Here is a 17,858-nt window from a genome sequence, read left to right on the forward strand (position 1 = left end):
ATATATTGTTTATCATGACTCTGGTTTTACGTGGCCTATCAACACAATTTAAAACCTGGTATATATCACCTTGTTGCTTTGTCATCTTGAAGTGGTCGTGTGATTAGCTTAACACGACTACTTTATTCTTCCTCAGTCAAACAGCAGCACTCATGCGATTGTTTTGCCCTCTTAGCTTCAGGTGTTGTTCTAGAAAGTGATTGCCCTTCGCGGGAGCGTGTGCAGCTGCTTAAAGCTGTAGCGCCCAGATTACTTACAGCTACTTCCATGAAATTGATATAAGATGCGGTAAGCTGAAGACAGCTTCAACCGTCTGTCTGTTGAAAAATAGTAACGCGACCGCACCGCATTTTCTTGTTAGTAACGGTAACGGTGTTGTAACGATAGGAATAGTAATTAGTTAGATTACTCGTTACTGAAAAAAGTAACGCCGTTACTTGTAACGCCGTTATTCCCATCACTGACCATGAATATACTAGAGTCAAATGTGATGCCATCTGTCCTACAATTTAAGCTTGGCCCTCATCTGTCCTCCACTCGCAGGCTGAGCACCGGCTCCCCACAGGACTGTGTGCTGATCTGCCTCCTGTATTGCCTCTACACCCAGGACTGCAGTTTGACCCATAACAACAACCTCATCATCAAGTTTGCTGATGACACCACGATAGTCAGACTCATGTCAATGTGAGACACAAAGGGCGACAGAGAGGAAGTCTTAAAGTTGGCAGCATGGTTCTCAGAGAACATCTCTGCTGACATCTCCTGGACAGACAACATTACAGCAGTCGTCAAGGCTCAGCAGCGGCTGCAGTTCTTGAGGGTCCTCAGGAAGTAAAAATTGGACTCCAACCTGCTGCTGACCTTCCACCGCTTGTCCATTGAGAGCCTGCTGACATACTGCATCACAGTATGGTACGGCAGCTGCATTAAGGCTGATAGAGTGAGGCTTCAGAGAGAAGTCAAGGCAGCACAGAAGATCATCGGCTGCCCTCTCCCCTCCCTGATGGACATGTATTCTTCCCGGTGCCTCTGCAGAGCAACAAACATTGTCAAAGACAGCTCCCACCCTGGTTTTGACCTGTTCAACCTGCTTCCCTCAGGGAAGAGCTACAGGTGCATCAGCACAAAGACTGACAGATGCAAAAATAGTTTCTTCCCAAAAGCCATAACCACCCTGAACTTCATACAGGCACTGACAACACAGTTTCACCCCCCAATCCAAGGACTTCCCTCTATACACAGACTACACATCTACCATCACCACTGTGCATTACATGCAATAACCCAGACTGTAAATATATAACACTATTTATTTCTTTATTTATTCCTAATTTGTATATTTGTACATTTTATTTATTTATTTTTTAAATACTGTTCATATGCATATAGTTACTCCCCTTTCTTTTCCCACATGTCTGCATTGAGTAGGAGATGTTCTGTATTTTATTGTACATGTGTACAGTGTCAATAAAAGGCATTCTATTCTAAAGCTGGGTCATGTAAAGGACAATGACCCCAAGCTCAGCAGAAAATCTGCAACAGAATGGCTGAAAAAGAAAAATCATGGTGTTGCAACACCCCAGTCACGGTCTAGACCTCAACCGGAATAAAATGCTTCGGTGGAACTTTTACAGAGCTGTGCTGAAATTAATGCCCACAAACCTTAAGGAACTGAAGCCACGGTGTAAAGAAGTGTGGGGCAAAAATCCCCCACAATGAAGTGAAAGACTGATAAAGTCCCACAGAGACGTTATGTTATTGCCAAAAGCAGATCTACAAGTTACTGAATCAGAGGGTTCATTGGTTTCTATGGTGGTAAGTAAGCAGGGGCAGATATGTGGCAAAAGTGTCAGTATTTTGAGGAACAGGAGGTTGGTTTTTTTAAGTGTTAAAAAGGGGAAACAGGAAAAAGAGAAATCAGTTTGTGGATTAGTTCAAAATATCATTATATGAGTACATTCCTTTATCTTATCCTGATAAAATAAAGAACAGCCTGAGATGGACTATGAAAATGTACCTGATACATCAGCAAGAAGTAAGTATCTTAAAGATTGTTTATTTGTTTTATTCCAGCTCAGTGGGAGTATGCGCTCCACCATCGTCCACCATCGTGTGCAATGTCAGAATCAGGTGAAGGGTTTTGTTCAAAAACAAACAGATCCAACCAACTGTGTGGAGTTTCTTTTCATCTGCTGGCAGTAATATGAAAATACTTTTTAGATATTTGAGACTTTTTGCTGTTTAATAAAGATGATTTTGTGTGTGTCTATTTGATTTCTGCACACAGAAAGAAAACTCTGCAGACTAGTTGTTCTGAGCTTTGGACTTCTGTTTATTCTTCAAGTTATTCTCAGCATTTCCCTGCGACTGGCTCTTTGTGAGTTCACTTACATTTTATCTGTAATGTGAAATTCATCATTTGAATAGTGTAAGAACAGAAGTTAGAAATAATTACCATTACCATCTGAAAAGCTGCAACTTACTCCACTTAATTCAAGTTTATTTTTATAGCACTCTATTATAACATCACAGTCTACTTACTTTGTCAGCAGTTTACTTAATGAGGCCAAAACCTCATATTATTATATAAGACTGGAATAATTTATAAAATAATTACAAAACACTTACAGCTGTCTGTGCGCTGCTTTTATAAAGAAACGTGGCCCTCTAACACATACTATCATATCACTGTATAATTTATTTACTGCAAACTGTCTTGGCCTCTATCTACGGAGCCCCTCTGATGACATGGTCCAAAAAATAAATAAATTGTGGCCTCGAAATAGTATTTCGAGGCCACGAAATAGGTATAACGTGCGCACGAAATACGTATTTGTGGCCACAAAATACTATTTCGAGGCCACGAAATAGGTATAACGTGCGCACGAAATGCTAATTTGTGGGCACGAATTGGGTATAACGTGGCAACGAATAACGCATTTGTGGCCACGAAATAGATAACGTGGGCGCATCATATTGATACAATTCCTGGACAGCTGCATAGAGACACAAGCATAAGAGTAGGCTAAATCTATACACCATGGACAGAGACAGTATGATTGAGTTTTATTTTAGGCTGGGAATGAGCTACAAATGCATTTTGAAAAGCCTGGCAATGCAAGGAACCATCGTTACGGAGAGACATTTAAATCGGATATTGAGAGCCAAGTCGCTTTACAGACGTAAGTACGACCTGGACGCCGGGATAGATTTTATTGTAAACCAACTGCAAGGGCCTGGGAAGGATCACGGTTATCGGTGGATGTTTACAAAGTGCAAACAACACGGCATTGCGATCAGGAAAGAAGACGTCAGGATCCTCATCTCTTTGCTGGACCCAGTAGGTTCCCAGGTTCGCCAGACCAGACGTCTCAGAAGGAGGCAATATTTTGCTCAGGGGCCTAACTTTGTGTGGCACATAGACTCTTATGACAAACTGAAGCCATATGGGATATGTATTAATGGATGCATCGACGGTTTCTCACGCAACATCATTTGGCTGCGGGCCGCACACACTAACAGTGACCCAAAGGTTATCGGAGGTTACTTTGTGGAAGCAGTGGAGAGCCGGGGGGGATTCCCCAGGCTCGTACGAACTGACATGGGCACTGAGAACGTGTTGGTCAGAGACCTCCAGTGTTATTTACGGAGAAATGACGGGGATGATAGAGCAGGAGACAGAAGCTACGTCACAGGAGCAAGTACCGCAAACCAGAGAATTGAGAGCTGGTGGGGAGTGATGAGAAAAGAAGGAGTCGAGACATGGATCACGCTTCTAGGAGAACTGAAGGACGAAGGATTCTTCTCTGGGGATTTCATTGACAAAGCTCTGTCACAGTTCTGCTTCATGCCAATCATTCAGGTAAATGGCCCATATTATGATAACCAGTGGTGGTAATTAATTACATTAAATTACGCTGTTTTAGCAGAAAGGGTAACAAAATTACCGTTTACATTGTTAAAATGACGTTACCTTTACCGAACGGTAAATGCAATGTATTCCTAACGTTGTGGAAGTAGGTCAACTGCGCTCTGTATGTGCGTAATGGAGGCTGAAGCATCAACCCAGCCAAAGTTTTGAAATCAGGAAACACTTCGCCAATTGAACTGATCAGAAGTCAGCACAACTTAAATGTTGTTGTTGTTGTTGTTTTGGCTTGTCTGCGCTCATTCTGCATCAGCAGTTATGCTGCAGCTACCGATCTGTCACTGCCAGTCTGTCAAAAGCAGTCAGAGGCTTCACGCATCAGTAACTCTTCAGCGCTCTATCATTGGTACATTCAGGTCTGAGATGATATTGGATCCCCTCATGGGATTGAAAAATATTGATTTTGTCACCTGTATTATGCGCATAAAGTTGAAAAGCTTTGCGCATCCGCCCCAAGATTAGTATTAGTATAAAGCCCAGATCCCACAACTCAGTGGTTTGCCTGGTGTGGTTCTTTCTTTTCTTTTTTTGACATCACTCCCTCTTCCTTTGGTTTTCATTAAACTGCATCCAAACATTGCTGCTTTACAATTCATTTAAGGATGCACCACACTTATTTTATGTCATAATGACATTTTAAAAAGGCCTTGCATTACAGCTCTGACCTAATTCTTGTTTCTTCATCAGGAGGTATTGAATGACATCCGGAGTGTTTGGAATGCTCACCGTATAAGGCCCTCAAAGAATAACAACGTGCCCTGTGGGATACCTGATGTCATGCACATGGCCCCTCACCTTTGGGGTGCAGAAGACTGTCTCGTTCCACTGACAGAAGATTTGACCTTGTGTAAAAATAGCTGCACTTTTGTTAGTTCCGTCCCATGTGATGTGCAAGTGTTTGATTTGTGCACAATAATAATGGAGGAATCAAACTTGGAATTCCCATCTACCATGTCCCAGGCCCTTGATTTATATTTTCATCTCAGGGATACACTTCGTTCACAGTTATTTGAGGCTACTTAAATGGACACAAACATACAAATGTAGTACATTTTGTACTTTAGTACGTATTGTTACAGCTTAATGTACTTATTATCAAGTAATTATTTTTCTCCAGTGTGTAGTTATCTTGTCTTTGTATCAAAATTATCAGAAAAGACTGTATAACATAATTTTCATGTTATCCATGTCAGTAAATGAACTCATCATGAACTGTTGCTTGCTCTTGGTAGCTACAAAGCGTGGAGTATTAAATTAAAATATGATATAGGTTAGAAAAAAATAAATCCTTTTGGGATTGAGTTAAACTTATCACACTGTTAAAGCATCAAAAGTTGTTCATAATATTTTTTTGGTAGCAAAAATGTGTTCATTTCTAACAAAAACAAGAGCACCTTGGATAACAACCACATAGACTGGCAATATATCTAATGTTGTGATCAATTAGACAAGAAGACCAAGTAGGCTAAAGTGTAGAATCATAGTTGTGTCACCAATGCTCCAAATGTTTCTTGAGCGTATAATTTTGTTATTGTGGAATAGATTAAAGCAATTCCATGTTTGATAAAGAACGGTTTCTTTTCTTACAAAGCACAGCAGGTGTATGACATTATAGAATGAGTAGTTAAATAACTTTCAGGGGTTTCATTAGACATGTTCATGTTTAAAGATGTATAGAATGTAACAGAGAGGACAATGTTTGTACAAATGAGAATGGTTTACTGGTGTCTTTCAAAATACACCATACTCAAAAACAGGTTGTATTTTGCATATAGTAACAGGATAAAATAACAGTTATTTCTAAAATGTTATACAAACCTCTTTACAATCAGTCTCTGTAATTGACAACTTTTCTTCTAAACCCATTAGGAACATAAAGGTTCACATTCTTGTTTCTATTAAGATTTCTGCAAACGTCTGAAATACTTTAATATAGAACATGCTTAATCAGTTGGAATATGGTATTTGTAATGGTGTTGTACTTATCTTTTCATATACAGTAGACAGCACTCAGCAATCTTCCAGCTTGTAGAACTGTTACTGTATGCTATATTGGAAATATTTGTTTCTCTTCCTGTAGTAAAAAAGTATTAGAATGTTAAAATTAGTAATTTATTTTGGCACTAGCCAAAAACACAGTAACAATGTGTGCAGCAGGAACAGATGCACTTCTATGTTTAGTGTACGGATTCCCACCAGGTGAAGCACTGAAAATATTATTTAAATATGTATATGTATTTTTCTCATTCATCAAGCAATTTGTTGCCTTATTTTGTCCCCAAAACACACTACTGCTTCTGCAAAGTCAGAGTGCTAAGTGCTGTCTACTACAAGTAACTCCACTTCAAAAAACCTGAACATTCCCTTTAGCTTAATATTTTAATTTGGGGGAGAAACTAAGAAAGCACATACTGACCAGATGAAAAAAGGCTGCACATGAAAAAGGCACAACGGGCTACACTGTTAAGAGAACTTAACCACCCAGTCTATTGAACATTGACAATCATTCCTTCATGTTACTGTTAACTACACCCGTGTTTCTATGAACTGTTAGGGTGGAAAACCTAAAACGTGTAGGGCAGAGTGCCTTGAGGACCAAGGTTGGGTAACACTGACCTACACCACATCCATTACCCACATAGAGCTTGCGAGAATGCTGTTAAATTCACTGCGAAAGTCTGGATAGCTGTGATAACCAAGGGGCAGCTTTAGTACACATCCACATGTGTGGGATTGTGGTCTGCGGAGGAAATCTGTAGTTTCTATGAACTCAATTAGTATGGCTTTATCCAACAGATTGGATCCTGTACAGAACCGCAGGAACAGCTGAAGATAATTGAAATCAATTTCTCCAATGTACCTTTTCAGGTAACGAGAAACTGTTGACTGGGCAGCTGTCATCTCCTCTGGAAAGATTAGAAGCTCCTTCACTGTTTTTACAGTTGGCTTTTTTTCTGCAATGAAATGATGCAGTCCTTCTGGTGGGAGTAAACCAGCTACAGAACCCACAACGGGACGCCAGCACTTGATTACAAACATTGGGGCCTGAATAAGTACTTTGTGTCCTATCTGTGCCAAAACAGGGAGCAGTGTGTCCTTGGTAGGAACCTGCTTGCACTCATGTGCATCAAGTACTTCCAGCAATTCATCTGTATCCACTGAATTGAAGTCATCCAAAGCCTTCAGGAGAACAGATCGCTCTTCTTGTGAGACGTACAAAAGAAAGGAATCTTTTAAACTACTGGTTGTCGAGCCATACAATATCTCCTCCAGAAAGGGTATTGCAAGCTTCACTGGGAAGTAACCAGCTTGTTTCCACCCTACAACAAACACTCTAGCTATAGCCTGCCATTCTTCACACTGAAAGTCATGCCGGATGAATGGGACTTTCACCTCAACTCCCAATGTGCAGCTGTCATAGAAATCCATCCAAAATTCTGTCAGGCAGTCCCGCAAAACACCACTTCCTTCCCCCTGTTCAAGCTCTCCATTTGGTAACAACATTTTGATATTGACCTCAGATGAAATAATGTTTGAGTCCTTAAAGGCACTGATCAAATCAGTAAGACAATGACCTCTTCTAACAGTCAGTATCACAGGACAAGATCGTGGTTCAGGGGGTGCTTGGTCAGGAATATTGGCCTCTCCTGTCAGCCCCGCTGAGAGAGACGATGTGTGATGAGGTGGATCAGATTCTTTTTCTGTAAACGGTGTTTCAGGGTTTAGTTCAACCACACTAATATCCACCCTGTTATCCCCACTAATAATAACAACTGCATCAGAATCTTCACTTTCACCTACAATTGGCAGACCATCCCATGGTAATGTGTCATTCAGTTCCAAATATCCACTTATGGAAGCTCCATCATTAATTACAAAGTGGTTTGATGGTTCTGAATTTATGTTTTCCACCAACAGATCATCAGCGGCCTGATTAGGTTCATTGTCAGTGAGATCTACCACAGAGGGCTGGGTTATTGCATGATCGGCCTCTACGTCTTGGGGCTGCTGTTGTGTTTTCTTTCTGGTACACAGATAAAGTCGCAGAATTTTGACCTTACTTTGCTTATACAACTCATCAACTGTACTGGAAGCATCCACATGCATCTGTGAGCTCTCAATATGAGTTGAATAGTGTGAAAGACTTTTGTTTTTTTTTGAGATGCCATTGGGGAAAAAAAGATTTTCAGCCATAAGTTTGATATTTGACACTGTTTCATTTTTATCTACAGATAAATGCCTTGTTCCACCACCACTTACAGACTTCACCTGTTTGAACCCACCCTTCTCTTCATCAAAATCCATCCAGCCAAGCTCAATTCGTCTCACTGTTCGTTTTGCATTTGTATTTTCTGCCCACTGAGACAATCTCTTTTTAGGAGGCATTCCCTCAGCTCCTGTCAGTCTTTGTCGTAGCCTTGAGAGTATAGATTCTTTCCTGGATGGTGACATCCGTGACAGTGTTGCTTGTCTGCAGAAGGCCACAGTGGAGACTCTATCGCCAACTTTGGGGATGTACTTTGCCAGGTCACTGTCTGTCATTAAAGGAATGACAGTTTCATCAATCTGAAAAATATAAACAACAAATTAATAAAATTGTCAATATTAAAAAAAACAATGAATACATACAACTGCATATTTTAGAGTTGTTTTTTGCTATCTACTTTTGATAACAGATACTTTTGGTAATGTGGTACACATTTGTCCAACATAAGATGAACAAAGATTACTTTTTAAATTACTCTTTAAACATATTATGTCACTGATTAAACAAAAATATGAAATACAATTAAAAAAAATTTACAATGTGCATAGAAGACCTGATGTGAAGGGCGACTGTTCCAGAGTTTGGCATGACTTATCAGTTATCATTAATGTTCCTGCAAACAGACTCCTTGGAGACCCCCTAGATAAATATCCATGTACTATCCAGCTAGACTAGTGTGTCTGTCCCTGAACATATTCCTGCATGTGTGATTGTTCACACACAGCAACAGCTGCAGTGGCTTACATTCTCATCTTCAAGTTTCTTGATCACATCTTCTTCAACTTTGCGCTCTGTTAAAAATTCTCGCAGCCGAGTATCCATAGCTGACCTCTAAACCACATGAAAATGAAATTAGTATTTTTACACTCAGTTATAAATTTTATGTAGCAGATTTAAACATGATAGCCTACCTATAAAATCACTTTATCTATGGCAAATCAGAATTTGATAATGATTGTTTTATTACTTATATATTATCTATGGTAATGAGGAATGGAGCGATTGTCTACTTGGAGTTTAAGTTGTTCAGTATGAGCAATGACAACCTGCATCAATACAAAATCATTCCGATCTCTGTATGCTTTATTAGTTCCCTTGGCAACGTGATACCCGAACTGAGCTACTGTAACTGCAAGGGTTCATCCGGTGATGCACTGAAAACTACGGCTCATTTAGCATGTATTACCTTAACAAGTGTGACTCACATGATGCTACTTTCAAAGGAGATGTTCAGCAAAAAAAGGAGGCAATTTTAAGATGCTTTCCATCTAAAACTGTTATTATTGTCCAGACCAGATTAGTTGCACCAGCTAGCATGGTGATGTGGCCAGGGCAAAAGAGAAACACCTTCATGACACAGAGAACTCAGGTTTTATGTTGAACATACCTCGTTTATTAGTAGCCTTCAGCCTTGCTCTACTTTGAAAGTGTGCTGCGGGGCCGCCGCACGTCCTACAGTTAAAAATGAGTTTACGGCTACATATTAGCACAACAAAACAACGTGTAGTAACAACATGAGGATACAACGTTTGAAACGTCAGCAGATACCATTTAGAACATACCCAGATAGCAAGGAAACATTGAAACAATGTTGAGTCAATATCAGGTGACGTCATTGAATCAACGTTGAAGTGTGACGTTGACCCAACGTCACTCTTGCACCCATTTTTAATGTTGAAACAACGTCAGGTTTTGATGTTGAATCAATGTTGAAACCTGACATTGATTCGACGTTATATTTTCTAACACTGTTGACATTGAAACAATGTCAGATTCTGATATTGAAACACTGTTGAGCTATGGTATTGATTTTCCACCTCTTTCGTACAGTTGCTTTTTAATGAAAAAAACAAAAAACAAAAAAGGTCAATAGACATGTATCATTTGCAAAATACTTTATTAAAAGACAAAGTTTCCTATTTACATTTCTATGTTTCACGTCACTTTTTATTATTTACTCCGGGATGGGGATGGATGATGTGCGTCCTGCGCGCCACCCGTACGATCTGGAGCATATCTGAGCCATTTCTGGACTGCTTGAGCAAAGACCAACTCAGACATAGAGTTCGCCCCTACCTGCTGCGCCAGGCCATCTAGGACAAAAATAGACACACACACAAAAAAAACAAAGACAAAAAAAGGGAATTAGAGCACATGAATAAGCTCTTGTTAATTGTCTTCAGCAGGGAGAAAGTATGTAAACTCCTAGGCTGATAAACACGAAAGTCACCAGGCGGAAATCAGCAAACTGCCGCATTTGATACCCAAAGAGCTATAAGCTGAAAATGTGATATGTCTTAGCATGGTGTGCCGTGTATCCTTTAAAAAAAAAAAAGAAAACATGGGGTCCTCGGGCTGTACAAAGTGTACAACCCGAGGACAAAACAAGCCGAAGACCAAAGACTCCATCTCCAGATTAACCGGACATGAAAGTCTTGTTATTAAAAAAGACAAAGTAATATAGCAAAAAACAGACATAGGAAATGTGAAACACACCCAGCACATCAATTGATCCCTTTATTGTTCACTTTAGGTTCATAAAACTACAATAAATGTTAAAACTTACCAAATATGCATCTGCACAGCGCTGTCTCTTTAAATGCCCTTTTTTGCTTTGTCTGGTCCTTGGTTTTTTTTTCCCTGCCCAGTTGAGTACAGAGGCCAGCTCCTTTGTAATGGCATAAACCATTACACGGCGGACTCGCACCTCCAGTGTGGTCCAGCAGCACCAATCAACGCAAAGCGTCTCACCTATAGACACATTTTATGAGATGGAATTAGCGTGTCTCATGTCTTAAATGTGTATGCAAGTGCTTGTGTGTTTACTTCATGTAATTGATGATAGAAACATGTCATTTAGTTTTCCCTAAAGCCTGATTTTCAAGTCATACAAAGAATAAACCAAAGTATTGGCAGTACAATGTATTTCTATTCCCTTTTGTTGGATATTCATTTGTTAGTTCGTGTAACTGCTAAAAGTGTTTACTAGTTTTTGCCTGTCACATATATTTGTTATACCATGTAAACTGTGAAATTCCAAGATTTTCAAACTTGCCTTGTAATAGTGGCCTCACAGAGTCTCTGGAATCTACAGGAAAAAAAAATCACAACAAGATGACATTCAGGAGTATAAATTGTTTTTCTTTTTAGATAAGAGTACAATGACATTGTGATGCAGCTTTAAAGCTTTTTTTAAAAGCATACCATCTATAGGGAAGACATCAGACTCTGCATGCTGGCGAGATCGCAAAGCTGTGTCGGTTTGTGCCGGAGTGGCGAAAGGTGCCGGAAGCTGGGTGGGGCATTATGATGGTTGCTATCAGTGGGCTGGGGGGCAGACTGCGGAGTGATGAGGGCTGTTTAGAAAAAGATAATTTTTTAAGTATTTAAGAATACAGACAACTTGTCAAAAAGTTTCCTCGTGTCAGACACAGATATGTACACAGACACTAGACAGTATTTTATTACCTGGTATTTTCACTCGAGGGGCCTGGGGAAACCGTTTTTTTGTAGGCTGCTCATCCTCTGAGTCCGTATATGTGTACAGGGGATTTGGTCTAAAGAAAAGAAATTAAAAACGGTCTTAAGTAATTGTAAATATGCTTTTGGCATATTGTTTCCTAAAGTTAGTTTGATTTCTAACAACACACACAGGAAACAGAGACGTGCAAGAAGGTACAGTATACAATGAATTTTTGAAGTGCACAAGTGTACACGGCTTTGCATTTTTAAAAAGTTTACAAACTTCCACTTTTTGGACTATATTATGTGGTGATATTGCAGTATGCAAGCACCACAGATATGTATAAAAGACAAGATCATAAATTCTTAACAATCAAAGATATGTTTGTGAATAAATAGGTTTTACTTGTGCTTTCTTTTAAGACTGGTCTGTGTTTCTTCTTCGGACTGAAGGTCAGACGTATCACAGCGTTCACGTGGATATCTCTGAAGACTGCGTTCTGCTTCGTGAAATGTGCCTGGAAATACAAACACAATGTACGGCCAGACATACATTACGTGTGGACAAAAGGTGCAAACGCATAGAAAAATCAGCGTTTTCAAAAATACGCTGGTACGTGTGGACGTAGCCTTATTCATTATTCAAGGCACAAACGGAAAGTCATGTACGCGTGCAACGTAAAGTTAGGTCAGCGTGCAACGTACAGTCACGTGGGCATGCTGCGTGAGCATTCAAACTGAGTCTAAAGTTTTCGTGTGCGAATTGAAGCGAGTGCTCTCCAATCATCAAAAGTAACAAAGTCATTGAACACGTTTATACAGTTAACTTTACGTTTATCAATCATATATCACAGATTTAGAATTTTTTGTAGTACTAAGCAACTACAGAGCGAAAGTCTGGGTCAAGCGCCGAGGCGACGGCAAGAACAAAGGAAACCTCGAAGCGTTAAAGCTAGCTTTGTAAGGGAATATAACGAAGAAATTATGAAACAAAAATGTTTTCTTTGTTGATATACTTTGTTCGCAGTGCAATTTATTTGTTGCCGGATTGTAAGAAGTAGACACAATTTCGGGCTCCCACATTTTGTGGGAGCAACGTAAATAACAGTAAAAAAACTCGTTAATGTACAACATTAACGAGTTTTTTTACTGTTATTCAAATGCAAACATGGAAATAACGAGTAGGAAAAAAAAATCATTCATTCTTACCTTATACTAATCGTGGTGCAGGCCAGTGCAGTGCATGACCTGATGCCTCCTCCGGTCAATTCCGCTGAGAGTAAATCAAATGTCCCGCTCTACTGTAGAAGACAATGAATACCTGGGGGGATGTACCAATGTGAGAGGGGTGCTGCGGAATAGTCCAAGTGATCGCTGCTTTAATTTCCCGGTCAACTATACATAAATTGCACGTAGACACGATTTTTTAAAGCTGGTGAACTAGACCAAGTCATTGATAACAAATGAACAATAAATCTACTTTCTCTGGTACTTTATACCTGATCAGTTGCAATGCAATTTAATGCTCAACTACAAATCGATGGTTTTTGATGGTGACCGGAGCCGAATGATCGTCAACTATAAATAGACGTTTTCTCGACGTTGTTGTTGTCACCTGGTCGACTATAAATAGATCAAATATCAATGACAAAAAAACAATGGTGAATCAACATCGTTACAACGTCTCTATAGTAAGACCGTCGGTTTACCACAGTATTTCAATGTTGTTACAACACTGGCATTTCAACCCCGACCATATACGACGGTTCGGATGAAAAATCAACATAGATTCAATGTCGTCTTGCTATCTGGGTAGTAACAAAGATAGGTCTGAATAAATAACTGCCGAAATGCGGGAGAACAATATAAAATAAATAAAAAATATAATACACTCACCTTAGGACATCAGCAAACGCAAGGACTCCGTACTATGGCTGACGCAGGTTCTAGTGAATGTGCCCTGGGATGATATATATATATCATCAAGTGTTTCGTGGCCTCGAAATAGTATTTTGTGGCCACAAATAAGTATTTCGTGCCCACGTTATACTTATTTGTGGCCTCGAAATAGTATTTCGTGGCCACAAATAAGTATTTCGTGCGCACGTTATACCTATTTCGTGGCCTCGAAATAGTATTTTGTGGCCACAAATACGTATTTCGTGCGCACGTTATACTTATTTGTGGCCTCGAAATAGTATTTCGTGGCCACAATTTATTTATTTTTTGGACCATGTCATCAGAGGGGCTCCGTATCTATCCATCTGTGGAATAACTGAATAAACTAAAGATATCTAAATGCATCTTTTAACATAATGTTTTATTTACATCAGACGAGTCCACTAAAAATGAGACTAAAGAAGAAGAGTCACTGAGGAGGAAGCTGAATATGTTTGTAAATTAAGAGTCAAATCTTTAATATTAGCCCATTTTACTAATAGTATTAGTGAAGTAGATGAAAATGTTTTCTTTTATCTTTTTATGTTTACATTTTGAACAGATCTCAATACCCAACAAGGATGGGTTTACTTCAGGGGCAGTTTTTATTACATTTCGTATATTAAAAAGTCCTGGAGTGACAGCAGAGAGGACTGTTTGCAAAGAGGTGCAGACCTGGTGATTATCAGCAGCATAGAGGAACAGGTACTGTCTGTGATTCTGAAATCTGCAAGACTTGAAATAAAATTTTAAGAACTGCAAGATTACTAAGATTTATTTTCTTGATTCTTTTACTGCGAACAAGAACTTCATAAGGCTGTTCAGGCGTAACACGTGGATCGGACTGAGTGACACAGAGGAAGAGGGGACGTGGAAGTGGGTGGACGGGACTTTGCTGAACAGCAGGTCCATACATTTTTCATTTTAAATAATAAATACTGATAATTTATCAATCAATCCTAATCTCAATAAAACTCCACAAAGCAGTAGTAATCACTTACAATAAAATCCTCCATCCATCAGCAGCAGCACTTTATTCATCCTCACTGTTTGTTGTGTAAATATACTTGAAGTAAATGTATTATTGTTCAAAATTGGTATGATATTAAAATATTCTTCTATTAGAATAGAATAGAATAGAATAGAATAGAATAGAGTATATTTTATTTTCACATGTAAATATAACTAAAATAACAACTATAAAAACAACACATAAAAACTTTGTAAACATATAAAAAACTAAGTAAAGATATTTGGTTTTATATTTGGTTTTAAACTGAGTTATGTTTGGGCATTGCTTCATATAGAATTACATCGATGTGACAGTTATCTTAATGAAAACTTTAAGTTTGGGTTACTCTCGCCTTGATCTATATAAGATATTTTCATGTTTGTCACACTAAAATGTTTTCGATCATCAAACAAATTTAAATTTTAGACAATAATAACACAAGTAAACACAGAATGCAGTTTCTAAATGAAGGTGTTTATTAAGGGGGGCAGAATGCCAATCTTACACAGCCCTGTGTGAAAAGTGATTTCATCCCTGTTTGTGGATAATGGCTCTCACTGTGGTTTGCAAGAGTCCCGAAGCCTTTGTAAACCTTTCCAGACTGATAGCTGTCAATGACTTTGTTTCTCACGTGTTTCTTTATATCGTGGCATGTTGTGTTGCTTTTTGAGATCTTTTAGGCTGCTTCACTTTTTCCGACCGGTTCTATTTAATTGATTTAATTAAATGATTGTATTTAATTGATTCAACAGGTCTGCCAGTAATCAGGCCTGTGTGTGTTTAATGAAACTGAACTCAGTGGTTAATCACAATGAATTCTTGATTTAACAAGAGGGGCAGTTACTTTTTCACACAGATAGAACCAGATAGGTTTGGATTACTTTTCTCCCTTAATCAATGAAATCATCATTTAAAAACTGCATTTTGTATATACTCAGGTTATCTTTGTCTAATATTAAAATTTGTTTGATGACCTGGAACATGTAGGTGCAAAACAGGAAACCAGGGGGTAAACACTTTTTCACACCTCTGTAAGCTATAAGATAAGATCTATATTATAAGATAAGTACTCACTATTCAGTGGGTGGATATCTGTGACTAAATATCTCTTAATGTGCAGTGGTATCTCATTTTGTGTAACTTGGGTTTTGTAATACCCACTCTCTCACCCCAACCGGTCGCAGCAGACGGCCGCCCCTCCCTGAGCCTGGTTCTGCTGGAGGTTTCTTCCTGTTAAAAGGGAGTTTTTTCTTCCTACTGTTGCCCAAGTTGTTGCTCACAGGGGGTCATATGATTGTTGGGTTTTTCTCTGTACCTATGAAGCGCCTTGAGGCGACTTTTGTTGTGATTTGGCGCTATATAAATAAAATTGAATTGAATTGAATTGTAATACGCACACACTTTGTTTTTATCACTATCTGCTTATTACTTTATTCAATTTAATTCAGTTTTATTTATATAGCACCAAATCACAACAGCAGGTGTCTCAATGTGCTTTAGGATTAGGGTTAGGATACCATGTGTGTAGGACTTAAAGTCAGAGCTAATTTGAAGACTTTCTCCTTTGTTTATAAGTTGCTGAAATGCAAATCTTCATTTCAGCAACTTGGCTGAAAGGCAACTTTCTTTAGTTTCAGATACTGGCGAACCGGGGAGCCCAACAGCCTTAGAGACGAAGACTGTGGTGTGATGGTGGCCAATGACGAAGAAAACTGCTGGAATGACGCAAACTGCAGGGATGAAAACTTTTGGATCTGTGAAAAAATGGTGGACCAGTGATCAGTAGCAGGGAAATTGTCCCATCACATACAGATGTTAACATGTTTGTCTTGACTGCTGGCTTGCTAGGTTGTGGAAAATCCTTTATTGGATTGATAATTTGTCAGTCTTTTATATTTGCTTTTAAATTCCTTAGAGAGACACCTCTAAAGGGAAGTCTGCAGAGCATGTAGATGAAACCCTATTTATAAATTGCTGTTAAACATTAAGTTCCTGTCATTACTGTATACTTACTAACACATACATAGAGTTCCACTAGCTGATGCAATCTTTAAAATAATTCAAATATTGAGAGAATACCAATATAATAGATGAGATTTTCTTTTATATTACATTTAAAGTTCTGTTTTTTGATTAAACTCAATATTCTGGTTTTAACATTTCGTCTAAGCGGGGTATGCTGTTGCAGGCTATTAAAGAACACTTCTTTGTTTCTGTTCCATAACAGCTGCTATAAACGCTACTAAGCCATCTTTCACATAACAATGCAAAGCCCTGAGATCATATTACTGTAAATACAACAAGACAAAAACAAACATCCTTGATTTGTGAGCATTAAGAAATTGAAAAATATTTTTCTCTCTATCTGCATGTAGCTTAACTTAATTTGAGTCTGTGAAGGAAAACTGTGCATTAAAGTGAACTTCTTTATATTAATGTTTCTCATTTCTGATGCAAAAGAAAAAGCAAAGAATAACAAGATATACAAGAGCATTGGTGACTTTTACAAAGTATGTAAGTAACTTTGTAGTTCTTATATAATAATAATTTTCTATCCTACTTGAGCAGTCAATGCTTTTTGTTCGCACACACACACATTCATACAAGCTCTTTTTCTGCCAAGCCAGTTTCTATTTAACACACATGACAACTGTGATGAAAGCATGTTCCATATCTTGGTCAAGGACACTTTGACATGCAAACTGGAGTAGCCAGGAATTAAACCACCAACCTTTTGATTAGCAAACGACCCGCTTGCCCATCAGATGAGACCGGGCGTGTTTAAATTGGTATGGCTGCAAGCTATACCATCTTGACGTGGTCTGCCACTTTGCGGATGCGTTGTTATGGTTACTAAGTGCTTCCACTTTGCAACAATAACATTTACAGTTAATCCTGGAATATCTAGGATGGAAGAAATTTCACAAACTGACTTGTTGTAATGGTGACCATCTGGTTACAGCCAGATGGATAAAATCATGCTAAAAAGCCTCTAACGCCTCTATTGATCATATTAACTATGTATCACTCACACAGGAAAGTATTGCGACATATTTTTGCATGTGAGCGGTACACTGTCAAAACAAGACAGACGTACAGATAAGCTACAGGGAGATACTCACCCTGTTCCTGTTCAGATGCTGCAATGATAAAAACCTGATAAAGCACGCATTTACGGGCGATTTCTATGACAGTTCTGTAGCTTTCTTGTTTAGATATAATGCGCAAGTTCCTAAATGACCTTTAGTCAA

At 38.8% G+C, this 17,858-nt stretch overlaps 2 protein-coding genes across 2 annotated transcripts; both read left to right on the forward strand.

Moving 5' to 3' along the window:
- The first annotated feature begins 1,901 nt into the window (after positions 1 to 1,901).
- On the forward strand, positions 1,902 to 17,039 carry LOC102079007 (C-type lectin domain family 4 member M-like). Its single transcript, XM_025907638.1, has 6 exons — positions 1,902 to 2,035; positions 2,288 to 2,377; positions 13,991 to 14,052; positions 14,157 to 14,300; positions 14,401 to 14,501; positions 16,239 to 17,039. Exons 1-6 carry the CDS (start codon positions 1,999 to 2,001, stop codon positions 16,384 to 16,386), a joined length of 582 nt encoding a protein of 193 aa, XP_025763423.1. The 5' UTR covers positions 1,902 to 1,998; the 3' UTR covers positions 16,387 to 17,039.
- LOC109202409 (uncharacterized) lies at positions 2,757 to 5,471 on the forward strand. The gene is made up of 2 exons (XM_019359703.2): positions 2,757 to 3,862; positions 4,616 to 5,471. The coding sequence occupies exons 1-2, from the start codon at positions 3,041 to 3,043 to the stop codon at positions 4,949 to 4,951; spliced, it is 1,158 nt and encodes a 385-aa protein (XP_019215248.1). The 5' UTR covers positions 2,757 to 3,040; the 3' UTR covers positions 4,952 to 5,471.
- Positions 17,040 to 17,858: the final 819 nt, after the last annotated feature.

The sequence above is a fragment of the Oreochromis niloticus genome, linkage group LG6, assembly GCF_001858045.2.
Source record: "Oreochromis niloticus isolate F11D_XX linkage group LG6, O_niloticus_UMD_NMBU, whole genome shotgun sequence".
Lineage (NCBI taxonomy): Eukaryota > Metazoa > Chordata > Actinopteri > Cichliformes > Cichlidae > Oreochromis > Oreochromis niloticus.

Coding starts and splice junctions, on each gene's coding strand:
- LOC102079007 (XM_025907638.1), top strand. CDS start 1,999: ATGGACTATGAAAATGTACCTGATACATCAGCAAGAA. Junction 14,301..14,400: donor TCAGCAGCATAGAGGAACAG/GTACTGTCTGTG, acceptor ACTGCGAACAAG/AACTTCATAAGGCTGTTCAG. Junction 14,502..16,238: donor GGGACTTTGCTGAACAGCAG/GTCCATACATTT, acceptor AACTTTCTTTAG/TTTCAGATACTGGCGAACCG.
- LOC109202409 (XM_019359703.2), top strand. CDS start 3,041: ATGGACAGAGACAGTATGATTGAGTTTTATTTTAGGCTGGGAATGAGC. Junction 3,863..4,615: donor GCTTCATGCCAATCATTCAG/GTAAATGGCCCA, acceptor TTTCTTCATCAG/GAGGTATTGAATGACATCCG.